General features: G+C 38.7%; 2 protein-coding genes across 2 annotated transcripts in view; both read left to right on the top strand.

Annotated features, from left to right (window-relative positions):
• LOC146450320 (uncharacterized) overlaps positions 1-24,615 on the top strand; it is a 141,118-nt gene that overhangs the window by 45,629 nt on the left and 70,874 nt on the right. The window lies entirely within an intron of this gene.
• On the top strand, positions 7,003-22,169 carry LOC146450324 (uncharacterized). Its single transcript, XM_085100441.1, has 6 exons — positions 7,003-7,327; positions 9,396-9,719; positions 11,332-11,658; positions 16,652-16,933; positions 17,923-18,002; positions 20,518-22,169. Exons 1-6 carry the CDS (start codon positions 7,009-7,011, stop codon positions 21,178-21,180), a joined length of 1,995 nt encoding a protein of 664 aa, XP_084956567.1. The 5' UTR covers positions 7,003-7,008; the 3' UTR covers positions 21,181-22,169.

Below are 24,615 nucleotides of genomic sequence, written 5' to 3'. Positions count from 1 at the left end.
GTTTTTGAACTATGTTAAGGTTTCTGGAGACCACAAATGTCATCTACAGTTACGTTCACGAGGTTTCATTTTGCATAGCCAGTAGATTATCTGTTTTCACTCAGGCAGTTTGCAGCTTGTTTGACTACAGATGGCGGATTCTCCAATTAAGAGGCGGTAAGTTACCTGAGTGCACACTTTCTTCCTCTTTTGTTTTAAACTTGTTTCAACTGGTTTAGAAAAAGGCTGTTAAATGTTTCGGCAGGTCGCGAAGTGAGACTTCTGGCAGAGAGAGGGAAGGTTCCAGGTAAGTCAGCAAATCGGAACCGACGGGCGCTGATAATGCTGAGGCGCGCTGTGATGGCTGTACTTATTTTATTCCGGGTCATTATTCATTTATTCTATATGATTTATCCGCAAATACTGAATAATTGTGGAACTACCGAGATTGTCATGTTGCCGTGAGATGTTTATCACTCGTGTTTTGCAGAGTAATTAAACAAGCAGTAAACTGCCAGAGTGAAAACAGATAATCTGCTGGCCATGCAAAATGAACATTTTGAACGTAACTTAAATGTAAGTGATATTTGTCGTCTCCAGAAATCTTAATATAGTTTCAAAAGCAAGATATAGACAATCAAATTTTGTTTCCTTTACTGCATGCGCGATTATTTTGACATATTTTAACCGTAGGAACAATCATCGTTTTTACTTGCGGAAATAATGACTTTTAAAATTAGATTTTTTCCCTGGTGTCACGAATCGAAAAATATAACATTTGCGTTGCGATTATTTTCAGACAATTTTTGTACAATCTAATTGTTGAATCTTGAGGATTCCTCTGGATCCGAATTCTTAATTTCGGATTCCGGATTCCGGCCTTCCGTGCTGCCCAAAACTAACCAAGGTTTCATCTGTTGTCGACAACTGAAGTGATGTTGAATGGAGATAAAGCTGTACTTCTATCTCATCTGTAAAACTCAGAGTAATCAGAGGGAAAATTAGATTTTTGCTAGTTTTTAATGTTTTAAAATACACAATGTTAGAAACTGATGAACATTGCCGCTGCGACCTTATGGAATGGGTTTCCTGGAAACCAGACACTGACCTAGCATGTATAATTCAGGGCTTCTGATAGGGTGCGGAAAAAAAATGGAAATTATGCGGCAAGAAAGGTCTATTATGCGGCAGATTATGCGATTTTATTTTAGCTAATTTAACCTTGTTTTTTATTTATTTATTTATTTATTTATTTATTTATTTATTTATTTATTTATTTATTTTTTTTATTTTTTTTTTTGAAAGCGTCAGCCCAAAATTTCGTCTTTTTTTTTTGTTGGTGGTTCAAATATCTCAAAATAAAATGTTTCGGGACTACTGTAGATTCACATATCCGACAAAAGAAATGGTTTGAAATAAGCTGGCCTGTTTGTATGAAATTACCATTGTCGAAGGGCCGTTTCTCAAATTAAATGTCACGTGGCCCTCCGTCATTACTTTACCTCTTCAATTTACCTCAAGACGGCAGTATGAGTCCAAATGTATTGAACTCAATAATGTCTATGATTATGTACCTGTTCAGTCCAAAACGGTGAGCTGTGACCCGCGGGAATCGTGAAACCCCAGGTTGGTGAAACCATAGCAATGCCTCTCTCCTCCGCAGAGGTTCGATGGGGCGTTATTTGTATCCGCTGAACGAAGTGAGTGCAGGCGCAAAAGCTGAGAGGGTTGACTTGGCGGCGAACCTCTGCCAGAAGCATGTCGTTTTCTTGTACATTGATATATTTCTCGGTCATCTCTAAATTTGACAGTTTCATTCTTGGCGGAAGTCAGCATTTACTTTGTCTCTACAGTTTGCGGTCGTTAATTTTAAGGTGAGATTTCACAATTTCTAGAAAAAAGCAAAATCGTTTGTATTCGAAGCCCCCCTTGAAACCCGTGGAGAGTGGACTTAGTACATAAGTCAACAATAGTCACGAACAAATAATTGCTTTTTCTGGGCTCGAAAGGCCTTTTGGCTTTTTATAACCTTATTTTAAAGACAGTTGTTTCATCACAGTACATAACAAGCTTCCCGTGAGAACTAAATGCTAATTAAATCACCGAAAGATCATCAGTATAACTTCTTCTGATTAAACTTGTTTACAAGATAAAAATATCAAGTTTGGTCGTTTCGGAGTATAGAAAAAAAATACGCTTTAATTAAAACATTAAGCTTACTTGCTCTAGTCTCTGTTAAGACCGAATCGACAGTTTTTGTTTGGTCTCAGCTGGCAGACGTTTCCTCAATAAAATCATTTCTTTGCATGCACTCTTTTATCTCCACACGATCGCCGCGCGTGTAACTTGAATTTCATTCTTGTAGTGATAATTCAAGGCATCACAGCAAAATAAAAGCGTTTTCTAAACAGTCATCATGAGATAAACAAACTTTCCCCGATTTCTAAGCATGTAGGTAAGTTTTCGTGAGTAAATCTCCCACATCGCGCAACATGACAATTTCACAAACACCCGCCATTTTCATGACATAAGTACGCACACCACCCTAGTTACAAAATGACTCCCCCGGATCGCAGCCATATTGGGCGTGGTTTCTGGCAGAGGCTCCCGCCGTCGCCTTCCACGGAATTTTACGCCTGCACTCCCTTTTCTCAGCGGAGCCTCTGCGGAAGAGAGAGTAGCAATGCTAAGTATTGCTTGAATACGTGCCTCAATTAAGGGTGCGTTCGTTTGGGAAATCCGGATTTTTGATACAAAATCACTCGGATCATGGTGCATCAAAGGAAACGACGAATCCTTACCTAGAGTGGATTTGTCGGTTCCTTTGATGCACCATGATCCGAGTGATTTTGGATCAAAAATCCGGATTTGGATTTTCCCAAACGAACGCACCCTAAGAGTCTCTTGCAAAGTGAAGTAAGCAGATCAGTCGAAAAGGAAGCTCGAAGTGGAATAAAAACAAATATCATGAAAGGATAAATGGCGTCATTACATCAAATTCGAAATTCGAAGGAAAGACAGTTATCTCGCAAACCCGGTTTTCAGTTTAATAAAAGTCATTAGAATATTTTCTGAAATGAGCAACCTTTTGGAACCGACAGTTTTCTGTCATGTTTCCGAAATGCAGCTATAAACCGAAAGCTGCACTTTCTCACTTTTGGTCGGTGGCGAATGTGGGATATGGATGTAGCTTAAGCTCTAGAAAAATGTTTGCCAGTTTTGACCTTCTCCAGTCTCAAGGTTCGCGTAAGCGAGTCTTGACAAAAAAAAAGAGATGTATTGAAAGTTGCATGAGAGTGACGCAAAGTAGTAACGCAAAGTGACGTTCCGTGTTGATCACGTGAATTTCTGTAAAATAGTATTCGGACTATTTGAAATAGACGAAAATACCGCACAAAATTATGGTTGGAGCGGTTGAGCTCGCGGTGAAAGATTCACCGTGGTGCATAGCTTGGCTTGCATAGTGGGGAACGTAAGATTAAACAGAGAACTAAGAAAACAACGGCAAAGAAATCAAGCTTGTTTGAGGTCAGTGACAGGAATGAGGTGAGTCACGGCAAAAATGTAGAAACTATGCATGCTGTTTCGTTATGTTAATTTGCTACTCTTAGGTTATGATTTCAATTCAGAAAAAAACAGGAACAGAAAGGAGGTTTAAAGTTAATACTTAGCACAAACAGATGTTTCTAGCAGCTTATTTTAATAAAACAATGGAAGTTAAAATTAACAATTCAAGTGTGCTTGTTGTTCATTTCAAAATGGCGGATAGTGAAAATGTGCTCAGTTTGAATTGGAAATGTTTTTTTTCTTAAAGTACTAAAGATCCCAAGAAATTGACGCGTTAGAAACTGAAAACTATCATAAGTTGTACCCCCTGGAGGTTTTTCGGTGAGATTCTTTGCGTACCACACGTATTTATTGCTAGTTTGTTGGAGGTCCTAACGAAGCCGTTAAGAAAATTCGTTGGTTCCTTTAAAAAAAAATCGTAAAATATTTATAAGAAGAGTTGGCCAGCTATGTTACAAATCAGAGAACTGAAAAAGCATTTAATGAATAGGATTTGCGTGTAAGCGATTCAAAGGTTACGATTGCCTGATTTAGTAGCGTAATGAATGTTGCTGTAGATCATTTAAAATTCGTTTCCCGTAAACGAGTGGTTATTTGGTTAAATGGATGTTCTTTTCGTAAGTGTGGTACCAGGGCCTATCAATGTACAAAGTATGAACGAATTCGAATTTTGAGCTGTGTCCGGGATTTCTTTGGTTTTTACAGACATTTACTCTTAAAATTTAATGATTTTAAATTTAGTATGATGAAATAATAGTTTGTCGGTATTGTTTTTCTTTTATTTCAAAAAGTTTAATCGAGTTCCTCAAACTTTCAATTTATTTTCCCTAAACAAAATAGTTCAAACCTGTACGTTTTTCGTACAATATCTTGTCATTTCAAGTTGCTAAAGTACTTGGTACTACCAATTACGATCGATCATGGCAATTGTCTAGCAAAGTTAAAATATTATCTTTCATGCGTTTAGCTTCCTACGATCACAATTCGATATTTCTTCTTGACGACTTTTTTGAATGATGTGATTGTTATAGTACAATTCTATGTTTTGTTGTTTAAAAAGGTAATTTTGGGAAACCATTAAAAATAATGCACCGTCGTTGGTGTGGACATAAGGCTTGTGTAAGGGGATTAAAATGCACAAAGATCGTGCAAAAATATCTAAAATTTAGTCAGTTGAAAGGAACAAGCTTTTTTTCAAATCATGAAGGTGATATTGTCAATAAAAATGCCTGTTATAAAAAAAAGATGTGCCGTCTTTACTAATACACGGAAGTAATTTAAAACTGAGACCCACTAATGAAACGGTTGTAAAGTAGCAATAAAGAATAAAGAGACAATCGAATATAAAATGTTTAACATGGGGCTTTTGGGGAATGTAGTTCTATGGCTGAGAGAAAGATACCCTGCTTGCTTGCAGGATCTTTTTTACATCCAGTGGATCAGATTTTCTTAAATTGAGTAACATGCTGTTTATTGAAGCTCTTGACTCTAGCATCATCAAGTTGCAGGCCGAACTCAAAAGCTTCACTGACATTATTTTGTCATACACGACTCCCAGCCAATAGTATTTCGACAACTCATTTTCACTTACGTAAGCGTAGCAAATGGCAAAAATTTTAAAGATATTACTTTTCGCACTCTTAAAAGCTGAAGCGAATTACATATTTGAAAGAACAGCAGGTATCACAAACACTTAGACGATTTGCTTCACGATTACAGAGGCTGCGGTATTTCCTAAACTGAGTGAGATCTACATTTATCGCAAAATGTCCTGTAACAAATATCTAAATATTGAAATACAAATGAGTGGTTCAGTGCTTGCTGCTTTCATAGAAATTCTATTTTCTTGATCAAGTGACCACTTGATGATCTCGCAAAGCAACTTCAATTTTTTTCTGCAAAGAAATTCAGTACAAGATAAAATACTAATAAAAATATCTAGGCAAAAACTCTCCTTTGCAAGTAATATCATGCTGAAGAAGTATTGAGTCCGTGGAATCGTTTTGTGCGTAATAATATGCGGAGTTCAAACACCCGTTAAGGCACTGTTACTCTAGGCAATTTTTTTTTTGCAAATTGTCTCGCAATTTTATTACGCGTTGTTTCACCAGTCGCACGAAACTTTGCCAAGTGTAAAATGCCCTGAAAAGAAATTGTTTCGCAACGTTTTTGTTGCAGCTACCGTTGGATGAAGTAGAACTGACTTCTACTTTTCGCGACTGCAACGAAGCCCTGATAGGAATTAAGCGGAGGAGATTCCTCTTTGAAGCAGCTCCCCCGCCAAGACTTTTCACCCCACTCAAGCAAAACTGCTACTGGGCTACGCAGGCTAGATTTTTCTCTAAAAATTATGAATATCGTGCATGAATCGTAGCAAAGGGTACCCAGATGTGGAGCCACTAACAATAACAAAGTTGCTCAAAACTTCACGTCTTTAAGAAAAAGCACGAACAACGTAAAAAGGAAACGATGTCAGTATGCAGCTTTCTTGACTCCTTTCTTTTGGAGGCCAGAGATGGATTGAGAGTGACTATTAGAGTAACGGGAGGTGGCTGTTCTACCATCGCAGAAAAGAACAGATTTGTCCGGTGGGTAATAATACATAACAACTCTCAATGTTTATCTCTCAAAAGGTGTCGAATGGAAGAATTAAGGCTGGATGATTCTTTGTGAAAAAATATTTTGGTTTGCCCCTGGATACGGCGTTCCACATGGCTTTTATATTTTACCACAGACTAAAATACTCTTTTTTTGTAAGAACCTTTTTTATAAGAACGTTGAGGGTGAAGTTAACTAAATTTTAGAACATACTACGAACATTACCCAGGCCGAGAGTCAGTTAAGAACATTTTTATTCCAACCAAATATTTTTTTAAACGGACAGTATAAATACGGATAACATAATACATGAAAAAATTCAGTCTGTATTATTCATTTAACCCAAATAATAATAGATGCCTTGCTCACGTCCGTATAGAATTATTGAAATGCTATAAAAGCTAACTTAAGAACGATCATCCGGCTTAAGAACTTTTCAGGCTCAAATTGCCAACAATAATAAGAACGTTCAGCTTTAGCCTCAAAATTATACAGAGAAGACATTTCGATTATTCAAAACGTCGATTATTCAAGAGAAGGCAAGTACCTCCTTCCCATGGGCTCATTTTTCGCTTTTTCGCTTTTTTGATAAAAAAAAAAAAAACTAGCTTGATTTTGCTACGTGACAAATATCCCACTAGATCAAAATTAAAAATACATTAATTGGCATTGCAAAGAACCTTGATCAGTCAATGACAAGGTCAACAAGGATATATGATATCAACTGTAATTCATTACAGGGCTTATATACTTGAAGTTAAAAATGACAAATTAACACAGCTTGGTGTTATTAATAAGATAAGGAGACTTATGATGACAGACAAAACAATTCATACCAGTATTGTTTTACAAGTCTGTCTCTGCATGTCTCAGACGACGGAAACCGAAACCGAATACACTGAGGAGAAGAGGGAAGTTCACACAGACCTCAAATTGTCGAGAACAAAAATGGAATCCCAAGAACAAAACAAATCTTCTGCAAAATGTAGCGATTTTGCTCAAAAAGGTTCCTTAGTTGCTTCCCTTATGTCCTTGTTGTTGATTGTGGCGTTGTTTTTGAGGATGGAAGCGATAAACAGCAAAACAGCGATGAATGGAATACGAATTTCCAAAGTTGAAGCCCATATCAGGATCATAACACAACAAACAACAAATCAGGACAAAGACATGAAATTCATGCAAGGTAGGCATGTTGCACGTTATCACTATCATGGTTTGGTATGTACCACTGCCTAAAGCTTAGAATTTAATCGACGTACTGTATTTAATAACATCACTGAAAAAAGCAAGATTCCGTAAGTCAAACCTCGAATATTCCGAGGCTCAAATAGGCTTCGGACGTTTTCTCATGTACTCCCGATTTCTGCGTGCTAAGGGAAAGTAACCCTTGCTGTTGGAAACCCTCCAGTGGGGATCCCAAGAAGTAACAGATACAAAAATAAAGATCAATAAAAGGCCAACACCTCCTTTGAGGTGCGGAAAAAGGTCTTTGTTTACTCTATCGGCTGTTTTTTTGTTTTGTTTTTTTCTTTGTTTTTTTAACTGGTTCAAGTCGGGATAGGAAAAGACACGTTTTGCATAAGGCCATTTCGCATGAACCATCTGCGGATAGAGTTTCTGTCATTTCCTTTGCACTATATCAGGGATCTCCAAGACAGCTGTTGGGGCAATTATTTCATAGAAGTGATCTCTGTTACTAGAGGATCAGTCTGCAGTGCAAGTGTTTAATTAGCCTGCGAGCAACTGAATATGTTTTGTGTATGTATAAAGCATTTTCATGATGGGGTCATTCCCAACTAACAGAATTCATTTCGTTATCTCTTTCCTTATGAAATACTGAAGATTTTGGTTTTCTTATACAGACGAGCGAGTATTTAGCAACTTCAACGATTTCGCTGCCAGAATGGCACTGATTTTAAGATTTCTCTTATGCGGCGGTTATCACCAGAATGCGATCACGTACAGCAACATAAGATGCATGCATTTATTCAAACGTCAATCAAAATCATGAATTGACAAATGTTAGACACTATACACGTTTCCAGTCAAAAACGATCAGCCCACGGGTTGAAGGCAAAGACCAAGTTACGTTTTATGGGGAAAAAGTTAACTGTCTTTACTGCCGAATAGGTGCTCGCTCAAACAGGGGAGTAGCTTCCCTAGACGCACATGCGCACGTAGGAGTACAATTGAAATCCTACGGACTGAAAATGATTATAAAATATCAATAAAATTAAATAAAAAATTCATCTTGGAATTTTAAAGGGTTATCTTTGACTGCATTTCGTGGAATTCAGCGAGACAAAGAAAGAGATATCCTGTTTTTAAACAGGTTATCCTGGGTACTAAAAACATAACAAAATGACGCACAAGTCACGATTGATTACTGTGGCGGGTGCAAAGGTCATAATTGCTGTCGCAATTCTCCATACTTCAAAATTGAGTAAACAATTTGATAAGATTTGTTATTTTTTATTCCCCAGTACGCGAGTGGGTGGAAAAATAATGTTCCATTTTCGCCTCCCACACTGAACACCTTGCCGGCAATTTCCAATTATTTTTATTCTGGGGAGTATCTCAAAAGCATCCGGGAACGGGCAGAATTTTTTGATCCTTGTCCGCGAACCAGGGCGGATTTCTTGCAAGACGGGCTTGTTTTCTCTTTGTTTTCTCCCCGAAAACGTTATTCGTTCACACTTTTGTTTTGGGCGTATGGCTTTTTTCCGTCCATCCTAAAACAGCCCCTTGCCCGTAAAAACGCTTAATAAATGGCGGAGCATGCGCTCATTACTGTTGTGGCGTCTGTGTTTTTATGTTCCATTTTCGCCTCCCACACCGAACACCTTGCTGGCGTTTTCAAATTATTTTTATTCTGAGGAGTATCTCAAAAGCATCCGTTTTCGGTGGTCGCAAACACCGTTTTAGATGAGGGCCAAGCCATAGAAAAAAGAATGTGTTTTAAAGTTTATCCGGGTAAGTGAGGGTTTGGTTTCTGACAAACTTGATCATTTCGATCATTCTTCATAAATATGCTTAAAAGTCAAATATTGAAGTCTTTTTTAGCAATATCCTACATCTATTTCACGACAGAAAGTTGCGTGGTCCTTTAACTTTCCGGGGCAAAAAGCGGGACAGGAATCGGAACGGGAGTAATGTCCAGTGAACTTCTAATTGTCTTCCACAGGAAGCTAAAACTGAGAGCCTTCTTGTTTTCATTTCCTGTTTTGATTTGTTTTGTTTTTCAACTGAAGATTTCAAGAGGAAACTTGAAAACACAAAGTTTCGCCGCAGCCTGGTCTTATCAAGCAACAGTTCACTGACCATAGATGACGTACGCCGTGAAATTGCCAAACGCATAAGCAGTCTCGATCCAGGATCTTTGTGTCAGCCTTCAGGGAAAGTCTGCGTCCCAGGTCCCCCCGGTAAGAAAGGAAGTAGAGGTCCCAGAGGAAGACGCGGACCGCAAGGTGACAAGGGGAAGAAGGGATCACAAGGCATCATGGGCCCTCCTGGTAGACATGGCAAGCAAGGCATTATGGGAATTCAAGGAATGAAAGGAGATAAAGGCGAAAAAGGTATTCAATTTGAATTCTTACGGTTTGTTTTTCTAGCACAAGGCCCATTCAAAAATCGTACGTGCTACTATTAAATTCACTTACAGGCGGCCCAAGGTCAAGCTGTGAGTGATGATCATCTTCCGTAATAGCGGTCACGGCGCAAATATAAGAGTTTGTATGGGAATATTTACGATCGGGTTTAGGAGGTACAAATACTGGAAGCTTCTTAATAAAAATGACATACCTTGCTTCTTCTTCGTTGTGCTGTTTTGCGAGTTATCATTTCCTATGTTTCACACTAGCTAAAATGGCCTCAAATCACTGAGCACAAAATAGAAAAAAGACAATAGGTAATACACCTTAAAAGCAAGGTATGTCGTTTTTTTATTAAGAACTTTCCAGTATCTGTACCTCCTAAACCCGATCGTAAATATTCCCATACAAACTCTTATATTTGCGCCGTGGCCGCTATTATGCAAGATGATCATCGCTCACAGCTTTAGCTTGGGCCGCCTGTGATTCACTTGGCTTGATTTCTTTTTTTTAAAGTCTGTTATATTTTTGTTCACTTCATTTTTCCCCAAAATGTATAATCCGATGATTTAATGCTGTTTCTTGCACTTGACTGAGTTTCTGATTTTGCAAGGCAAAAAACAGAATGTATAGGAGTATATTTACTTGTATTCTGGGTAGAATGTGTTTCGTAGAGCGCTCAATTCGTTTGATTGAAGAGCAATGTATAAGTTCAGGCTTCAGGAGTTTTCATCGTTTATTGCGACAATACTGTTTCGTATGGTTCGAAGTTATCGGACCACACTCATCAGGCAATTTTTAACGACTGACTTTTCAAATAACAGGCAGGCAGTAAAATATGGGTGGTTACTATAGAGATGCGTTATATTCAGTAGAGTATCTAGGTAACAGATGCATCGTGCCTTAGTTGCGTTACTCTAAAGTTCTGCAGTACATATCTCTTTCTGTGGCGGCACGAACTCGCTAGCTCGTTTCGGCTGTTCAGGCTACACAGCTCTATATTTATCACTGTTATTACAATTGCAAATCCAATACGTTTATTTAAAGAACCAGTTTGCCGGAATTTATTTTTTCAGGTGCAAGTTTGAAATAGCCCAGTTCATTATTGTATCCGAATGTTAAAACAAATTACTTCCGTCTATTAAATTCCTTCATTTCTTTTAACTACATACGCTCATGGGGGGCTAATTCTAGAGCGACTTTTCAATAAATAAGATAGGAAATAACAAGTTTATAGTAGTACCAAGAGGAGCAACAGAACTGCTTATCTTTCCAAGCTATCTAATTTCTATAATCTCTTTTTAATCTTTATTGCCATACCAAGCCAAACCTACCTAGAAGTTAAATAAAAGGCAGTTGACCAGTAATCGTATGCATTAATATAATGCATGAGTGGAGCCGGTATAATGCAAGGATCTAGTCGAGGCGAGTCCATTGTGATCATTTAATGTTCAGTGAAAGTCGCGCCACTCGTTGAAGGCAAGTTAATTTTTCCCACCAATATCTTGTCGCGTTCGTCGCCTTGCCCTTAATCTTAGCGGGATCATCATGAAATAAAGCTCGATATGTGAGCTTAAGACGGTTCTTGTCTTGACAGGCGAGGCTGGTCCCAGAGGATTCACAGGACTGAAGGGAGATCCTGGCGAATATATTTCCCTTCCAAAGGCGATCATTTCTCCCAAAACTCAAACAGTGACTGAAAACCAGACCGCTACGTTTTATTGCTCGGCCAGCGGCAACCCAAGACCAACAGTGTCCTGGAGTAAAGTCAATGGTTCACTCATAAAAGGTCACGTGGTTAGTGACGAAAACAGTGGCAGGATTGAAGTTATCTACTCTTCTGTTAACGATTCCGGGGATTACTTGTGCACTGCTGTGAATTTGCTAGGACGAGATGAGGCAGTCGCCAAGCTTATCGTTGAAGGTAGGTCGGCTCCAAATTTTCTCGATTTCCACGTACTTTTTCTCGTAATTGTTCATGGTGTGTTTATATTCTAATATGAGCTCTTTCAAACGTATTCCGGTCGCTTTTCAACTTTTAACTTATGTTACTTGTATTCTAAAATGGATAAGAAAACTGATGACTCCGTAATGACATGATTCTCTTCAATACCTTATAAACACAAAATCGAGAGCTCGTTTGCAAAGAATAGTTAGTTTTTAGTTTTTCAGGAGTTGCCTGTGTATTCATTTGTAAGAAGGTTAATTTGAAAGACCATTCATAATTCCTTTAACTTTTTTTAACTGTTAGTACGTTTTCGTTGATTCAATTAAAATGCTTGAGTATTATATTTCAAAGCAATCGATTTTGAACACAGAGTTTGTTATTTGGTTCAGTATTCCAGTCGTATATGAACTCATAACGAACGACACGGGTACAGCCGAGTTGGCTGGATGTCCATTTTTGTCTTAGGTTAATTTGAAATAATATTCTCCATCCCTCATAAAACGAGAAAAATGTACAGAACATCATTTCACTTTAAAACAACAGCAACGTAGATTTAAGGACGGTGCCTACTTTTGTTACTACGCATACTTTCTGCGCATCTCGAGATACTTGAGTTTCCTATGGATGGTGCCTACTGATACAGGGATATTTATGTGCGGTTTAAAACTATGCGGAGAAAGCACAACTTAGCAAGTGCTCTTGGTATGCTAAAAGAAAATTGACGGTAGCCATACATTTTTCAGAGAAAATGAAGCTTCAATTTGATAAAAAAAAAATGCCATACATTGCTTTGTATTTTAGCCCTCTTTAGAATAATTGTGTCTTAATTAGCTCTCAAAAATGCTCGGTTACCCCCAATTTTGTTTTTGGATTCCAATAGCCCTTGCTAAGATCTGCTTTTCCCGCATAGTAATAAACTGCGCAAAAATGTCTTTGTATTAGTAGGCACCGTCCTTGATATGGGTCGTGGCCTGAAGCTCCTATCGGCTTTCTGCCAGACCCTCGCAGCCAATTTGCTTCCGTGCACACGAAAACAGAGTACGCATGCGCTTAGCTTTATTTCTGTCATAATGGTGGACATTCGGAGTCAGACAAACTCTTGTTCATGCTTTTGTAGTTATAGATTGACTTATACCGTCTGCACAAACTGCGCGCGGTAAATGTAATGCATGGCCCACTGTGAGCTAATTCCGACGAAGCATAACCTCCCCTTGGAGTTTTATTTTATTAATGAGTACATAACAGTCAAATGGTGGACATTTACTAGTGGTAGAACTTTACATTAAGGACGGTGCCTACTAATACCGAGGTATTTTTGTGCGGTTTATGGCTATGCGGGAAAAGCAGATCTTAGCAAGGGCTATTGGAATCCAAAACGAAAACTGGGTGTAGCCACGCTTTTTTCAGAGATAATTTAGAAAATATGTCTCTAAAAAGCGCCAAAATATAAAGCAATGTATGGGATTTTTTCCTAAATTGAAGCCTAGTTATCTCTGAAAAATGTATGGTTACCCCCAATTTTCATCCTAGGTACCAAAAGTATTTGCTAAGTTCTATTTTCTCCGCATAGTTTTAAACCGCGCAAAAATATTCCTGTATAAGCAGGCGCCACCCATAAGAAACCCGGGTATCTCGAGATGCGCAGATCGTATGCGCAGTAGCAAAAGTAGGCGCCGTCCTTAAAATTAAAAATGCATAACCATCATGAAGGTACAATGCACTCCAAGAGTCAAATCGAAACTATAAAACAGGTTGGAAAATATTGCACTTTCCTGTCCGGTATTAAAGCGTTAAAGTTTGTGTAACGCATACTTGATGTGGCGTTTGCGACAGGCGATACTGGTAGACACATTGTACAATTTTTACCAGGATTGCAATAACGAGTAAAAAAAATTACATATTGATTAAGCTAAAAAAAATCAATATGTAAAAATATTTGGATTAAGGTTACCCTATACCTTTAGAGGTGTCTCGCGTCTAAGCGATGTAGCGCGTCCGGTTTAAACCGTAGATACCTGAACCCTTATATCAAATTAAAGCGTATAGAGCTGGCTATCAAACTATGCAAAGAGTTTTGAAATAAAGTTAATTGTCGAAGTTTTCACGACCTCTAAATGCGAGCGTCCGAATCACCTTTTGAAAGCTACAAGTCAAAGCGAATTTTATTTTTTGCTAATTTAATTTGCTCCTCAGTTTCCGGACCCAAAACGCTAAAAAAACGTGTCTGCGTTTTGCCATATTCAATCGCAGTGAAAAGTTACAGCACATTTTTGTAATAGGATAAAAAAAATGCGGAGTAATCGTACAAAAATCACTCTCGGAGAAAAAATATTTCGAGAGAAAAAAATCGGAGACACGTTTTTGTTGTTTATATGTTAAACTAAACGAACAAATTCCCTTTGAGTTTTAGCTCTTTAAAGTGTCTCCTCCAAGTAAAAAAAAATTGATTTAAGAAAACAGTGTTAAAAATTGGGCAATTCATTTTATTTCAAAAATCTTGGTATAGTTTGATAGCCAGCTCTACAAGCTTTAATTTGATATATGGGTTTAGGTATCTACAGTTTAAACTGGACGCGCTACATCGCCGCTACATCGCTTGGTCGCAAGACACCTCTGAAGGTATACGGTAACCTTAAAGCCATAGCGTCCGGACCAAATATTTTCCCGCCCGGCCCAACCTGACTCAGTTAATAGTGCAAGTGTTTTATCATATAAACGATTTAAAACTGTTTATAGTTGATTTAGCTAGCAATACATTTCCCAAGTAAAAATTAGCTTTAATTCTGTTTGTAATCACCTCTTTTGTTTTATAGATAAGTTAAGTTCGACAAAATCTTTCAAGTCGTACTGCACGGTCCCGTACCTTAATTTCTAGTTCGGCCGTACGGCTTTTTCCCACAACGCTCGCGCTAATGCGTGCGATCATCATTCGGAAATTTTCTCAATAGTTTTGAAATGAAAGTGCGCGCGGGTTTGCACGGGTCTTATGATACATGTATCTTTATTAGATATTTTGGTGCCTACAGTCGCTGTTTATTATTAAAGGACCGTTTAAACGGTTTCAACATTTGAACAACATTCGTTCAATCGGAATGTTCAACCAGCTTCAATGCTATTCAACATTTTCGAGTGCAAAGTTTAAGCGGGTAGCACTAATCTGTGGAACTGCAGACCGCGGAACCTGCGGAACCCGCGGAACCTAGAGAAATAACTAGTTTTTTTTTGTTGTTGTTGTTGTTGTTTCTTTTGCAACTTACATACCAGGTATAAGGTTACAGCTGATTTCATTGCTGTGAATAGATCCGGATTTTTTGCTCCTGATACGACAGTATGATTCGACGGTCATGATTCGACCGAGAGGTTACCAAGCTCATCGATGAACTCGCAAAATCATGAAGGTTCTGCACGAAGACTTGAGGTGGCGGGTAATTTATCACCAATATTTGTACGGGAGCTCGATAAAGGAAACAGCCAATGTTATTTTTACGAGTGCCGCATTTGTTTTAAAAATCCGTAGATTGCATCGGCAACGTGGCGAGGTGAACCGAAAGAGAAGAAAAGGATGGCAAAGAATCTTGTCTTGTAAGCTCGTGTTTGTTTTGTTTATGTTTGGTTTCTTGAACAATATCTTGAACAATATATGCTAGCATAAACGTTTCTTTGCCTGGTATTGGAACAGATAGAGAAAACAAAGTTTTAGAGGCGATGATAAGGAGCAAGCCGGAACTCTATATAGATGAATTCCAAGACTGGTTTCACGCCGTTACAGGGACCCGGCTTAGCATTGCAACAATGTGTCGATCGATTCTGCGCCTTGGTTTTACCTACAAAGCTCATTATTTTTCCTTTGTTTGAAGTCGAACAAAATTTGCAGTTACACCAGAGTATACATAAGTTATTTCCCTCAAAATTCCCTCTCTTCTAGTATATGCTGGTATGTGAAATGGCTGGTTGCCAAACGTCCCAAGCTTATTGTTTTGCTTTTCTGAACTTCAGCTGAGGGTGATTGCCAAACAGAGAAATGAATTCTTGAGGGCAACATACTGTCGTTTTGTGGCTGATTACACCACGACAAATGTTATTGCCGTCCTTTTCTTCTCTTTCGGTTCACCTCGCCACGTTGCCGATACAATCTACGGATTTTTAAAACAAATGCGGCACTCGTAAAAAGAACATTCTCTGTTTCCTTTATTGAGCTCCCGTACAAATATTGGTGATAAATCACCCGCCACCTCAAGTCTTCCTGCAGAATCTTCGTGATTTTGTGAGTTCATCGATGAGCTTGGCAACCTCTCGGTCGAATCATGACCTTATACCTGGCGCGCGCTTCTTTTAAGGTGATGGTGCACTGTATGATTCGCCATTCGTAAATCATCAGAACTTGTGACTGTACGTATTTTGCGTGGTTGAGTAGGACAAGTACAAAAAAAAGATCGCCTCTAGCGTTTCTGCAAAAAAGAAATAAATAAATACATAAAAAAAACTGCGCTTTGTTTTCCTGCTCAATCTTACGGAATGTCCCCTAATTTTAGCAACTCGGCCCACGGCCTCGGCGGCTAAGTATCAGGCGATATTCCGCGCGATTTCGCATAATGATTGGTAAATGATTGTATTCGTTCCGCGGGTTATTCGAACAGTAACGGAGGAATTGGTAAAAGCCATGATATTTGTTGGAAAATGTTTGATTTCTTCTTGAGAAGAACTTTCAGCCGTTTGTGAATGACGAGAATTGGACACATTGTTATAACAGAACTGAGTCGTTGTTAAGTCAGGCTGTAATTAATTTGGGGATTGCAGCGGGAACTAATGTCATGATTCAGTCACTGCCACGTGTTTCTAAAACAACCGAGGACGCAAGAACGCGTATTCTCAACACTATCTGATGTTTCCAAGTAATCGCAAAAAATCGCAAAAATTTACGTTTATGATGGGTATTTATTTTTCTTTCTTGTAAAACTATCCTTAACAGGTGGCCCCAGGCTGACTAAAGTACCGAAACGTTTTCTTGAAATCGATCAAGGAGCAGTGGCATCAATCACTTGTGAAGCCTTTAGCTACCCACCGGCTGTGATCACGTGGACGCGTGCTCTTGTTGCTCTACCAAAAGGACGCAGTAGTGTCAATAATGGTGTATTAACTATTCAAGGCTTCTCTACTGTGGACACTGGGACATATGCATGTACAGCGAGGAATAAACTGGGTTCAGTTACGGCTATTGTAGCCCTCGGAATTAACTCAAGAGGAAGATCAGGTGTGTAGAACAGTGGGTCCTGTGTATGCGAGATGCATGCAGGTGGAGGGATGGTGGGTTGGTTGAGAATTTTGTTTCGTTACTGTTCAGGTTAAAAAAAAGTCATGGGCGAGGAGTATAAATCAAAAATACTACTTCTAATAAGGTACGCCCAATGATTCCAGTGCTTATCAATATAACAAAAATTCGTGAAAAGTTGTTCAGCTTGAACAATGGTCGCTGAGAGGCCAACAAAACTGCAAAGAAAGCGAACAAAAGGGGAAAAAGCCGAACATTGAAGCAAAAAAAGGCCTATCCGAGACAAGAAATTTTGCGTAGTGTTTATTCCTCAAACAAATTAATCAAAACGTCGAAAACATTGCCCTCCTATCTTGGAAGAAAATGTATTTTCTATGACACAAAATAGGTTTTCGACTATTTGGCTAGAGTCGGCAATGATAATAGTCAAAAGAAAGCATACCTAGTTTTATTGTCAAAATACGAAAGAACAGCAATACTGTAAGCTGAGTTAAACAAATCATCTAGTCTTGTCTTTTCTTATAAAAAATGAACAAACTTTCTTGCGTGGTTACAAAGCCGTCGTCGGTGACGATCGGCTTACACGGTCCATGTTCTTTTTCAAGAACGTCAGATAAATGAACACACAAATATGCCTACCACAGCAAGTCAGCATTTTAAAAGTTCTATTTGTACTTTCCACTTGACGATTGCGCAGCTGTGACATCAGAGCAGGTGCTCCTATCTTTTAATTTATAAAAGTGTTCATCGACGACAAACAAACATAATTTATGTGGGATATAAAATAACTTAAAGGCCACTGAGGCTACGGAAATGAGACCTTGGAGGGTATAAAGAATGACTCAAACTTTTTCACAGGAAAAATCAAGTTCATTGGTATTTCCTTTGATATTAAAAAAAGGTATGAATATTTAAAGTAAGCGCGGGCACTTCGGCTGAAGGCTGAATATTGTATTCGCTTTTATTTCTAGAATCTTGCCAAGCTTCTCTTTCTTCAAAACGTTCAGCAAGCGGACGATATGAACTGGAAATAAACTCCAAAAACATTGAGGTAAGCCACATGTAAACTGGTTATAACGTAAATGTACTTGCTATCTAGAACAATCTTATTTAAAGCCACGGAGATTCCTTTCTTTGGCCCCAGTAAAATATTCTTTAAAACCAAACATTTCAAATGTTTAAGGTGGTGCTATCTTGTGTGCGTGTTTAGCGAGCAATGTATGATGATGGAGGAGATTTGCCAAAAGATCGATAAAATGCTTTAGTAATTTCAAACTTCGAAGGAAAGTACGAGGCCCTGTTGCCTACTATTCTCCAAGAAATCTTTCCCTAGACTTGGCTAAAAGGTGCAATTTGAGATTTTCTTTATGATGCAGTTCTTGTAGCATATGCAGATATTTCCAGGAATTTGTTTGAATTTATATAATCAGCTAACTGGTTGATTGTTTGAACAACCAAGTCTGGTTTTCAACACTTTATCCGGATAAAAAGTTGTACGACCTACCATGGTGTGGATACCTTAATCTCCCGGATAGCGGCTGAATAGTACTATCCAAGCTTCGAGCCACCGATATGTCGCAAGTGGATAAATTAATTTTATAACATAGAGGGGAAAATTACTGAATGCTGATTGGTCAAAACAGACGACTTTTTTTCTTAATTTTCTTTTCAACGAGGGCAAAATTACTTACTCCTGATTGGTCTGAGCTCGCCATTTCTAGATATTTCTACAACTTCTTTCAGGTTCTTTGGAGTTTGACTTTTTAAGCCGGATTGTTTGTGCCAAACGCACTTGGAAATTAAGTGCTACAGCTCCAGAGGAAATTCCTAAGGCGAAATTTTGTTTCTTTCAAGAAACAGCAAGAGATTATTGTGTAAAAAGCTAAAAACTTGTTCGGATTTGATTGGTTGAAAAACTGAAACCATTCATGGGCGCGACCAAGTGCTTTCACCTCGCTACGGCTTCTTCCAACAAAAGATAATAATAACAGTGCCCTTTTGATAGGAGGAAGAAGCAGGTCTAATTCAGTGGGAGAAATTACTCTGCAAGTTCCTTGGACCCACGGTTTGCTATTTTTATTGATCTGTAATCGTTTGACTTCACAGTGCAGGTGAATCAAAATTATTGATGTCTAACATGTGGTTTAATTGTTGTTAGTTTGCTCATGAATTATTAAACTTTTATTTTCTCGAAATTGCATTTATATAACAATCAAATTTTATCGTTTTGTCTGTTTTGTACGCTAAGAAACGGGTGAATTGTTTGTTTGTTTTGCATACGGGTGAGTGTTTTTACTCCAGGCCGGGGCTGACTGTTTTACTAACTGCCTCGATTGTTTTCAGATTTTCAGATGTTTCAGATTTTTTTTATGCGCTATTTTAATAGTTTACCTCAAAAGGAAATTACGATACGTTACAAAAGTAACATAAGGACAACATTAAATTACATAAATTATCAAAGATAAAATGTGCGCAGTGACCAAAGGAGCTTAGGCTTTCGAGTTGGTCACCGCAATGTGCAGCTAATTGGCGCATAACGTGTAACTAACTAAGTAGCACAAAACAAAAGACAAGAAAATTAAGAGTGCATAAAGTCATACTACAATTTTTACATTAAAAAAACAATATAAATGATAATTAATACTGAGGACAGAGAAATCAAAAACTCATTGGGTATTTAAAAGGTACAATTTGTATTGCTTGTAGAAGCTATTTTGTCGGAGTTATTTAATTTAAAGGGAATTTTAAGAAGTTTTAAGGGAGGGAGCTTTAAGAAAATGATGCCCTTTATGTTGTAAACACGTTATCGCAATGGGTCTTCGTAGCTTAAGGATAACTTTTCTCTTGTATTTTCGCAAGTTTTCGCAAATGTTGGCCATTATGTTGTAAACACGTTATCACAATGAGTCCTCGTAGATTAAGGATAAATTTTCACTTGTATTTTCGCAAGTTTTCGCAAATCACAGGAGTTGCGCAGCGACGAGGGCAATTTGCGAAAACTTTGAAAATAAAAGTGAAAATTAATCCTTTATTCTACTCGGCCTTATGCGATTACATATACTAATCTGCCGGACGATTTATCCGCTGGATAAGAGTTATCCGCTCTTTGAACAACCGGGACCCGGTCGAAGACTGGATACCGACGACATACACGGAGGAGAACCCTGTAATAGACTAACATCGATCCCATCCAGGGGTGGGGGGGGGGGGGAGGGAGTGACAGTATTCCTCATTACCTCTAACGACTGAAATCGGATTTAGCTAGCTTAGGAGTTGTTTTTAAAGACATCTTACTATAATGAAATCCTGAGTTTAATGATCTACTGTTACCGCCTTAGTGCATTGATGGTGGGTGCTTGGCATCTAACATTGGCGGCCATAACGAATTTGTTTTTCTACAAATGGAAAGTTTTCACACAGATGCCTTTGTACATAAAATTCTTGAAATGTCTTTAAGTGGATTCGATTTTTTCAAAGCGAAATTCATTAAGTTTCAGGCCTTACAAGCCCTTGACAAAGTAAGGAACTACGTAATTTCGCAAATATTTTCCATCTCTCTTAACCAGGCCTACTGTCACATGACTCAAGGTGGCGAGGGATGGACTCTTATCGCCAGATTCTCCAACAATGACGGCAAAAACTGGATGCGAAATGATGGACAGTGGTGGTATGATCAACCAGTCGCCATGGGAACGACAACTAATACGTCAATCAACGTTGACATGATCTCTCCAGCATTTTGGTTGGTCAGCGGCAAAGAGTTAAGGATCACGCGCAGTGATGACCCCGGTCACATTCCATTGTTGCAGACAACAGGCAACTGTTTAGGTGGACAAACTTTCCGATCAAAAATAACAAATTATGGTAACTTTAGAAACGGTAAGGTTTGGTCCAGTAGTCGCTGCCTGGGCAGTTGCACGGTTCAATATGGCGGCCAGTACATGTCAACAGACGGGTTTCAACAGGCTGGGTGCAGTGGAGGCATGCAGAGCAGCAACAAAATCGGCTTCTGGTGTCGCTGGGGTAGTGGTGATGGAGCAGTGATGATGATTGGTGGAGGGGGAGGCCAATGTGCACGTGCTGATCACGGGATAGGAATAACAGAAAAGGACGCCGCTTCTTTTATTGATCCCACCTCGAGCAGTGAAACTGAATATGACTTTGGATATGACGCTCAAGCAAGTAGAATTCCGGCCAAGTCCTACTCTTTAAACTTGTGGATCCGCTAATTAGCATCGATCTAAAGATTTTTTCTTTGTTTGTTTTTAAGTAGTTACGTTGTACTCTATTCCAAGTTCCAAATTTATTAATAGTTTAATTCAGTATGATGAAATAATAGCTTGCCGGTATTCTTTCTTCTTTTAATTGAAAAATTAAACCGAGTTCCTCAAACATTGAAATTCAAACCTGTATGTTATTTTTACAATATCTCGTCATTCCAAGCTGCCGAACTACTTTTACTACCAATCGCGATCGATCATCGAAATTCTCTAGCATAGTTTATATATTACCTTTCTGGCGTTTAGCTTGATCTGTTACGATCACAATTCAACATTGCTAATTGTGGCGTTGAATTTTGTCTTTAACACCGACGTAGTTTTCTCACAAGGAGATAGTTACAAAGTCTTAGTTTCATTGAAATCGGTGTCGCTCTGCAATCTGTTTTCAGTTCTATGAAAGTCTGCAACATTCTCAAGACAAAACCGAAGATCGTAAACGAACAATGCGTGATACATCATTTTAACTGTGGTCCACGTGAGATGGACTGTGTCGGTTTTACAAATCGACACCTACATCAACGCGTTAACGAACATACAAGCTCAAGATCTTCGATTGGGAAACACATGAAACGACATCGGGTCAAGAAATCAACCACCGCGGACAATTTTTCGTTCCCCAAAAAAAGTTCTGGAATAAATTTGACTGCCTTGTTTATGAAATGTTGTTTATACAAGAGCTTAAACCATCGATAAACGTGCAATCCGACTAGATTCGTGCGAAGATATTCTATTAACGCATTTGCATAAAAATCAAGCACACAGGAATGCCGTCTAATGAGATTCACGTTTCTCTTAATTTTTCTTGTTTTAACAAACAACTGACCATCCAAATTTCTTCTTGGCGTCTTTTTCGACTGTTGACTGTTGGTTATATTACAATTCTATGTTTTGTAGTTTACAAAGTAAAAATGGAAAAACATTAAACATAATACAACCTGTTCATGTGGTCATTAGGCTAGTGTATGGGGATTGATATGAGAGGAAGTATAAATGTGATTCAACTGATTTTAATTTTTGTCTTATTCGTTATACTCATCAATAAAAAAAAACGATGATTTTAACTTATTTAATCTCTTTAGAGTTGCAAACTCTCAGGGGTAAAAATTTGTTCGGAACACACCCACAAAACTGAATTCTAGTCACTTTTAGGGGTTCTTTTCAAATTTTTCGACGACCACCCCCGTCACTTTTATATGGGAGTCGCCCCTGGGGCGCTTCTCGGAATGATGCCTTATTGGTTACCTCCCCCAACGACTAAAATTCGTTCGGGGATGTGAGTGGAAATTCCTTAGATAACAAGGACTTGATTCATGTTTTTGAGCCCGCGAGAATGGGCACCCCCACCCAACCCATGCTTTCACGAAAACCGCAGGGCACTGAGATCTGGTTTAGGTGCTTGTTATACAGGGTTTTCAACTGTTTCGTAAAGTAGCGGACATACTTCTGAAAGCACCGGACGAGAATGTTTTCTTGGCGCCGTAAGGCGCTTCGCGAGCGCCGAAGTCGCAAGCATCTAGGGGGGTCTGGGGCCATGCTCCCCCAGGAAATATTTAAACTAGAATACTCAGAAACGCCATTTTCAGCGTTTCTGGAACCAAGGAAACAGTTTCCTAGGCAATGCTGGCGCTCACTTAAATTCTCTTTAAAAAGTAAATTAATGAATGAAAATGGTCAGTTGGTAGGGGGAGGGGAAGGGAGAATGGCAACAACAGAATTTTCATTGGCTTATCATTGTGAATTTATTTGATTTTCAAAAACGTTTGGTAACCTGGGTTATAGTCCATTCATCAAGAGTGTAGTCTATTCTTCAAGGTCCGAGCCAAAAGCTGAATCATCACTGTCTGTGCCGTTTTGAAGAATGTAATTGATTATTCTGTTATCCTCTGGTCAGTATGTTCATGAGATGCCTTAGTAAGAAAAATATATAATACAGTAGTAAAAAAAAATCTCCAATATTGATCTCAAAGTACCGGACGTGGAATGGCAAACGACCGGACGAAGCGTCCGGCCTCCGGCCTCAAATGAAAACCCTGGTTATATAAGGTCTTCGTGAGCGACTCTCCACAAGTCCATTAGCATCCAATCGGATTCCTTCATTCTTACAAGAAATCAGTCTTCCTCACCTAATCCTTCCTTGATCAGAGTTCACATCGGGAAGGTGGAATACTTCACGTTACAAAGATAAAATATTTACCAGTTTTCGCAGGCCGTGTGTCACTTGATGTCACTTTTCAATGTCAGACATAAGCAACTCGTTCAGTTCCGTTATGTTATCAATTCCAAATACCAATCATAAACAAGATGCCCCTCTAATGGCATTACACGGAATGCTTAATGTAGCCCCAATTATTCCCCATTGTATGTTTCGCAGATATTTAAAAACTATCCTCCCTTGGCAATTGAAATGATTGTCTGAATGGTTTTATTCAGATATATTGCGTGATACTTATCGTTGTATTACTAGGAATCATACCAGAAATAACTCTGCAATAACGTCATGACCCTGCTGAACTGGTCTGGCCTCCTCTAGCTCTAATCCTTCGCGTTGATTATTCGATCTGTTTTTTTAAGCGGAGTTTCTTTGCTGTGAACTCTCCCAATTTCCACCGTTTCAACTGTCGAGTACTACCTAGAAGTTATTATTTCGATTTACTGCTTGAAAAAGGTTTGTCCTCTCTCTGAAAACGGCAGATCAGAGTCTTAAATTCATACATGTGGCCGCCATTGAACAAAAACAACTTTTCGAAATGATGACTTGCTTTGACGTCACACATGTAGAGACAAGTGGGTCCCCTCCCTCGTGATATAAGCGCCGATAATAGATTTTGATTGGGCTGTTTTTGTTCAAGACAATCAGAAGAATACATCCCTACCAGGGGAGGACATATTTTAATGCATAAATTAATGTGGCGATTTCTGACTACGAGGAAGAAAAAAAAAAGATACCCGACCGAAACCTAGACACGGCCTGCCCTGCGGGCATTCCGAGTAATAATAGTAGTGGATCTTACGTTGATCAAATAACAGCTGTATAGAAGGCGTCTTTGATGTCAGTTGTAATTTTTCGTTTTTGTTATATGAGAATCCGCAATCTCACACTTTACAAAATAACCTCAGACCTTGATTTTTAAGCCTTCGTTTATGTTTGCAGACGTAAGGAATCTGCTGGAACACGTTTTGGAAACAAACAAAGGAAGGGAGCTGATACTCCCTTGTATCGAAGCAAAATACTTTGATGTTATTCCATTCCGTCTGATTTTTTTACTCAATTTGGTCTAAACATGATTTTTCTCTGTGGCCAGACATTGATTATGGCTGGAACCGTGAAATTAGAGACGATATCCTCTGAAAAATACAAACAAAACGCTATTTTATTGCTACACG

Source organism: Pavona decussata, unplaced genomic scaffold (assembly GCF_977016875.1).
Source record: "Pavona decussata unplaced genomic scaffold, jaPavDecu1.1 SCAFFOLD_468, whole genome shotgun sequence".
Classification (NCBI taxonomy): Eukaryota; Metazoa; Cnidaria; class Anthozoa; order Scleractinia; family Agariciidae; genus Pavona; species Pavona decussata.
Note: the sequence above shows the minus strand (reverse complement) of the source record. Positions and strands in the feature narration are given on the sequence as shown.

Bases quoted from the DNA above. Each gene is read 5' to 3' on its own strand.
- LOC146450324 (XM_085100441.1), top strand. From the start codon at position 7,009: ATGTCTCAGACGACGGAAACCGAAACCGAATACACTGAGGAGAAGAGG. The intron at 9,720-11,331 runs GTATTCAATTTG...TTGTCTTGACAG, and splicing joins AGGAGATAAAGGCGAAAAAG to GCGAGGCTGGTCCCAGAGGA. The intron at 18,003-20,517 runs GTAAGCCACATG...TCTCTTAACCAG, and splicing joins TAAACTCCAAAAACATTGAG to GCCTACTGTCACATGACTCA.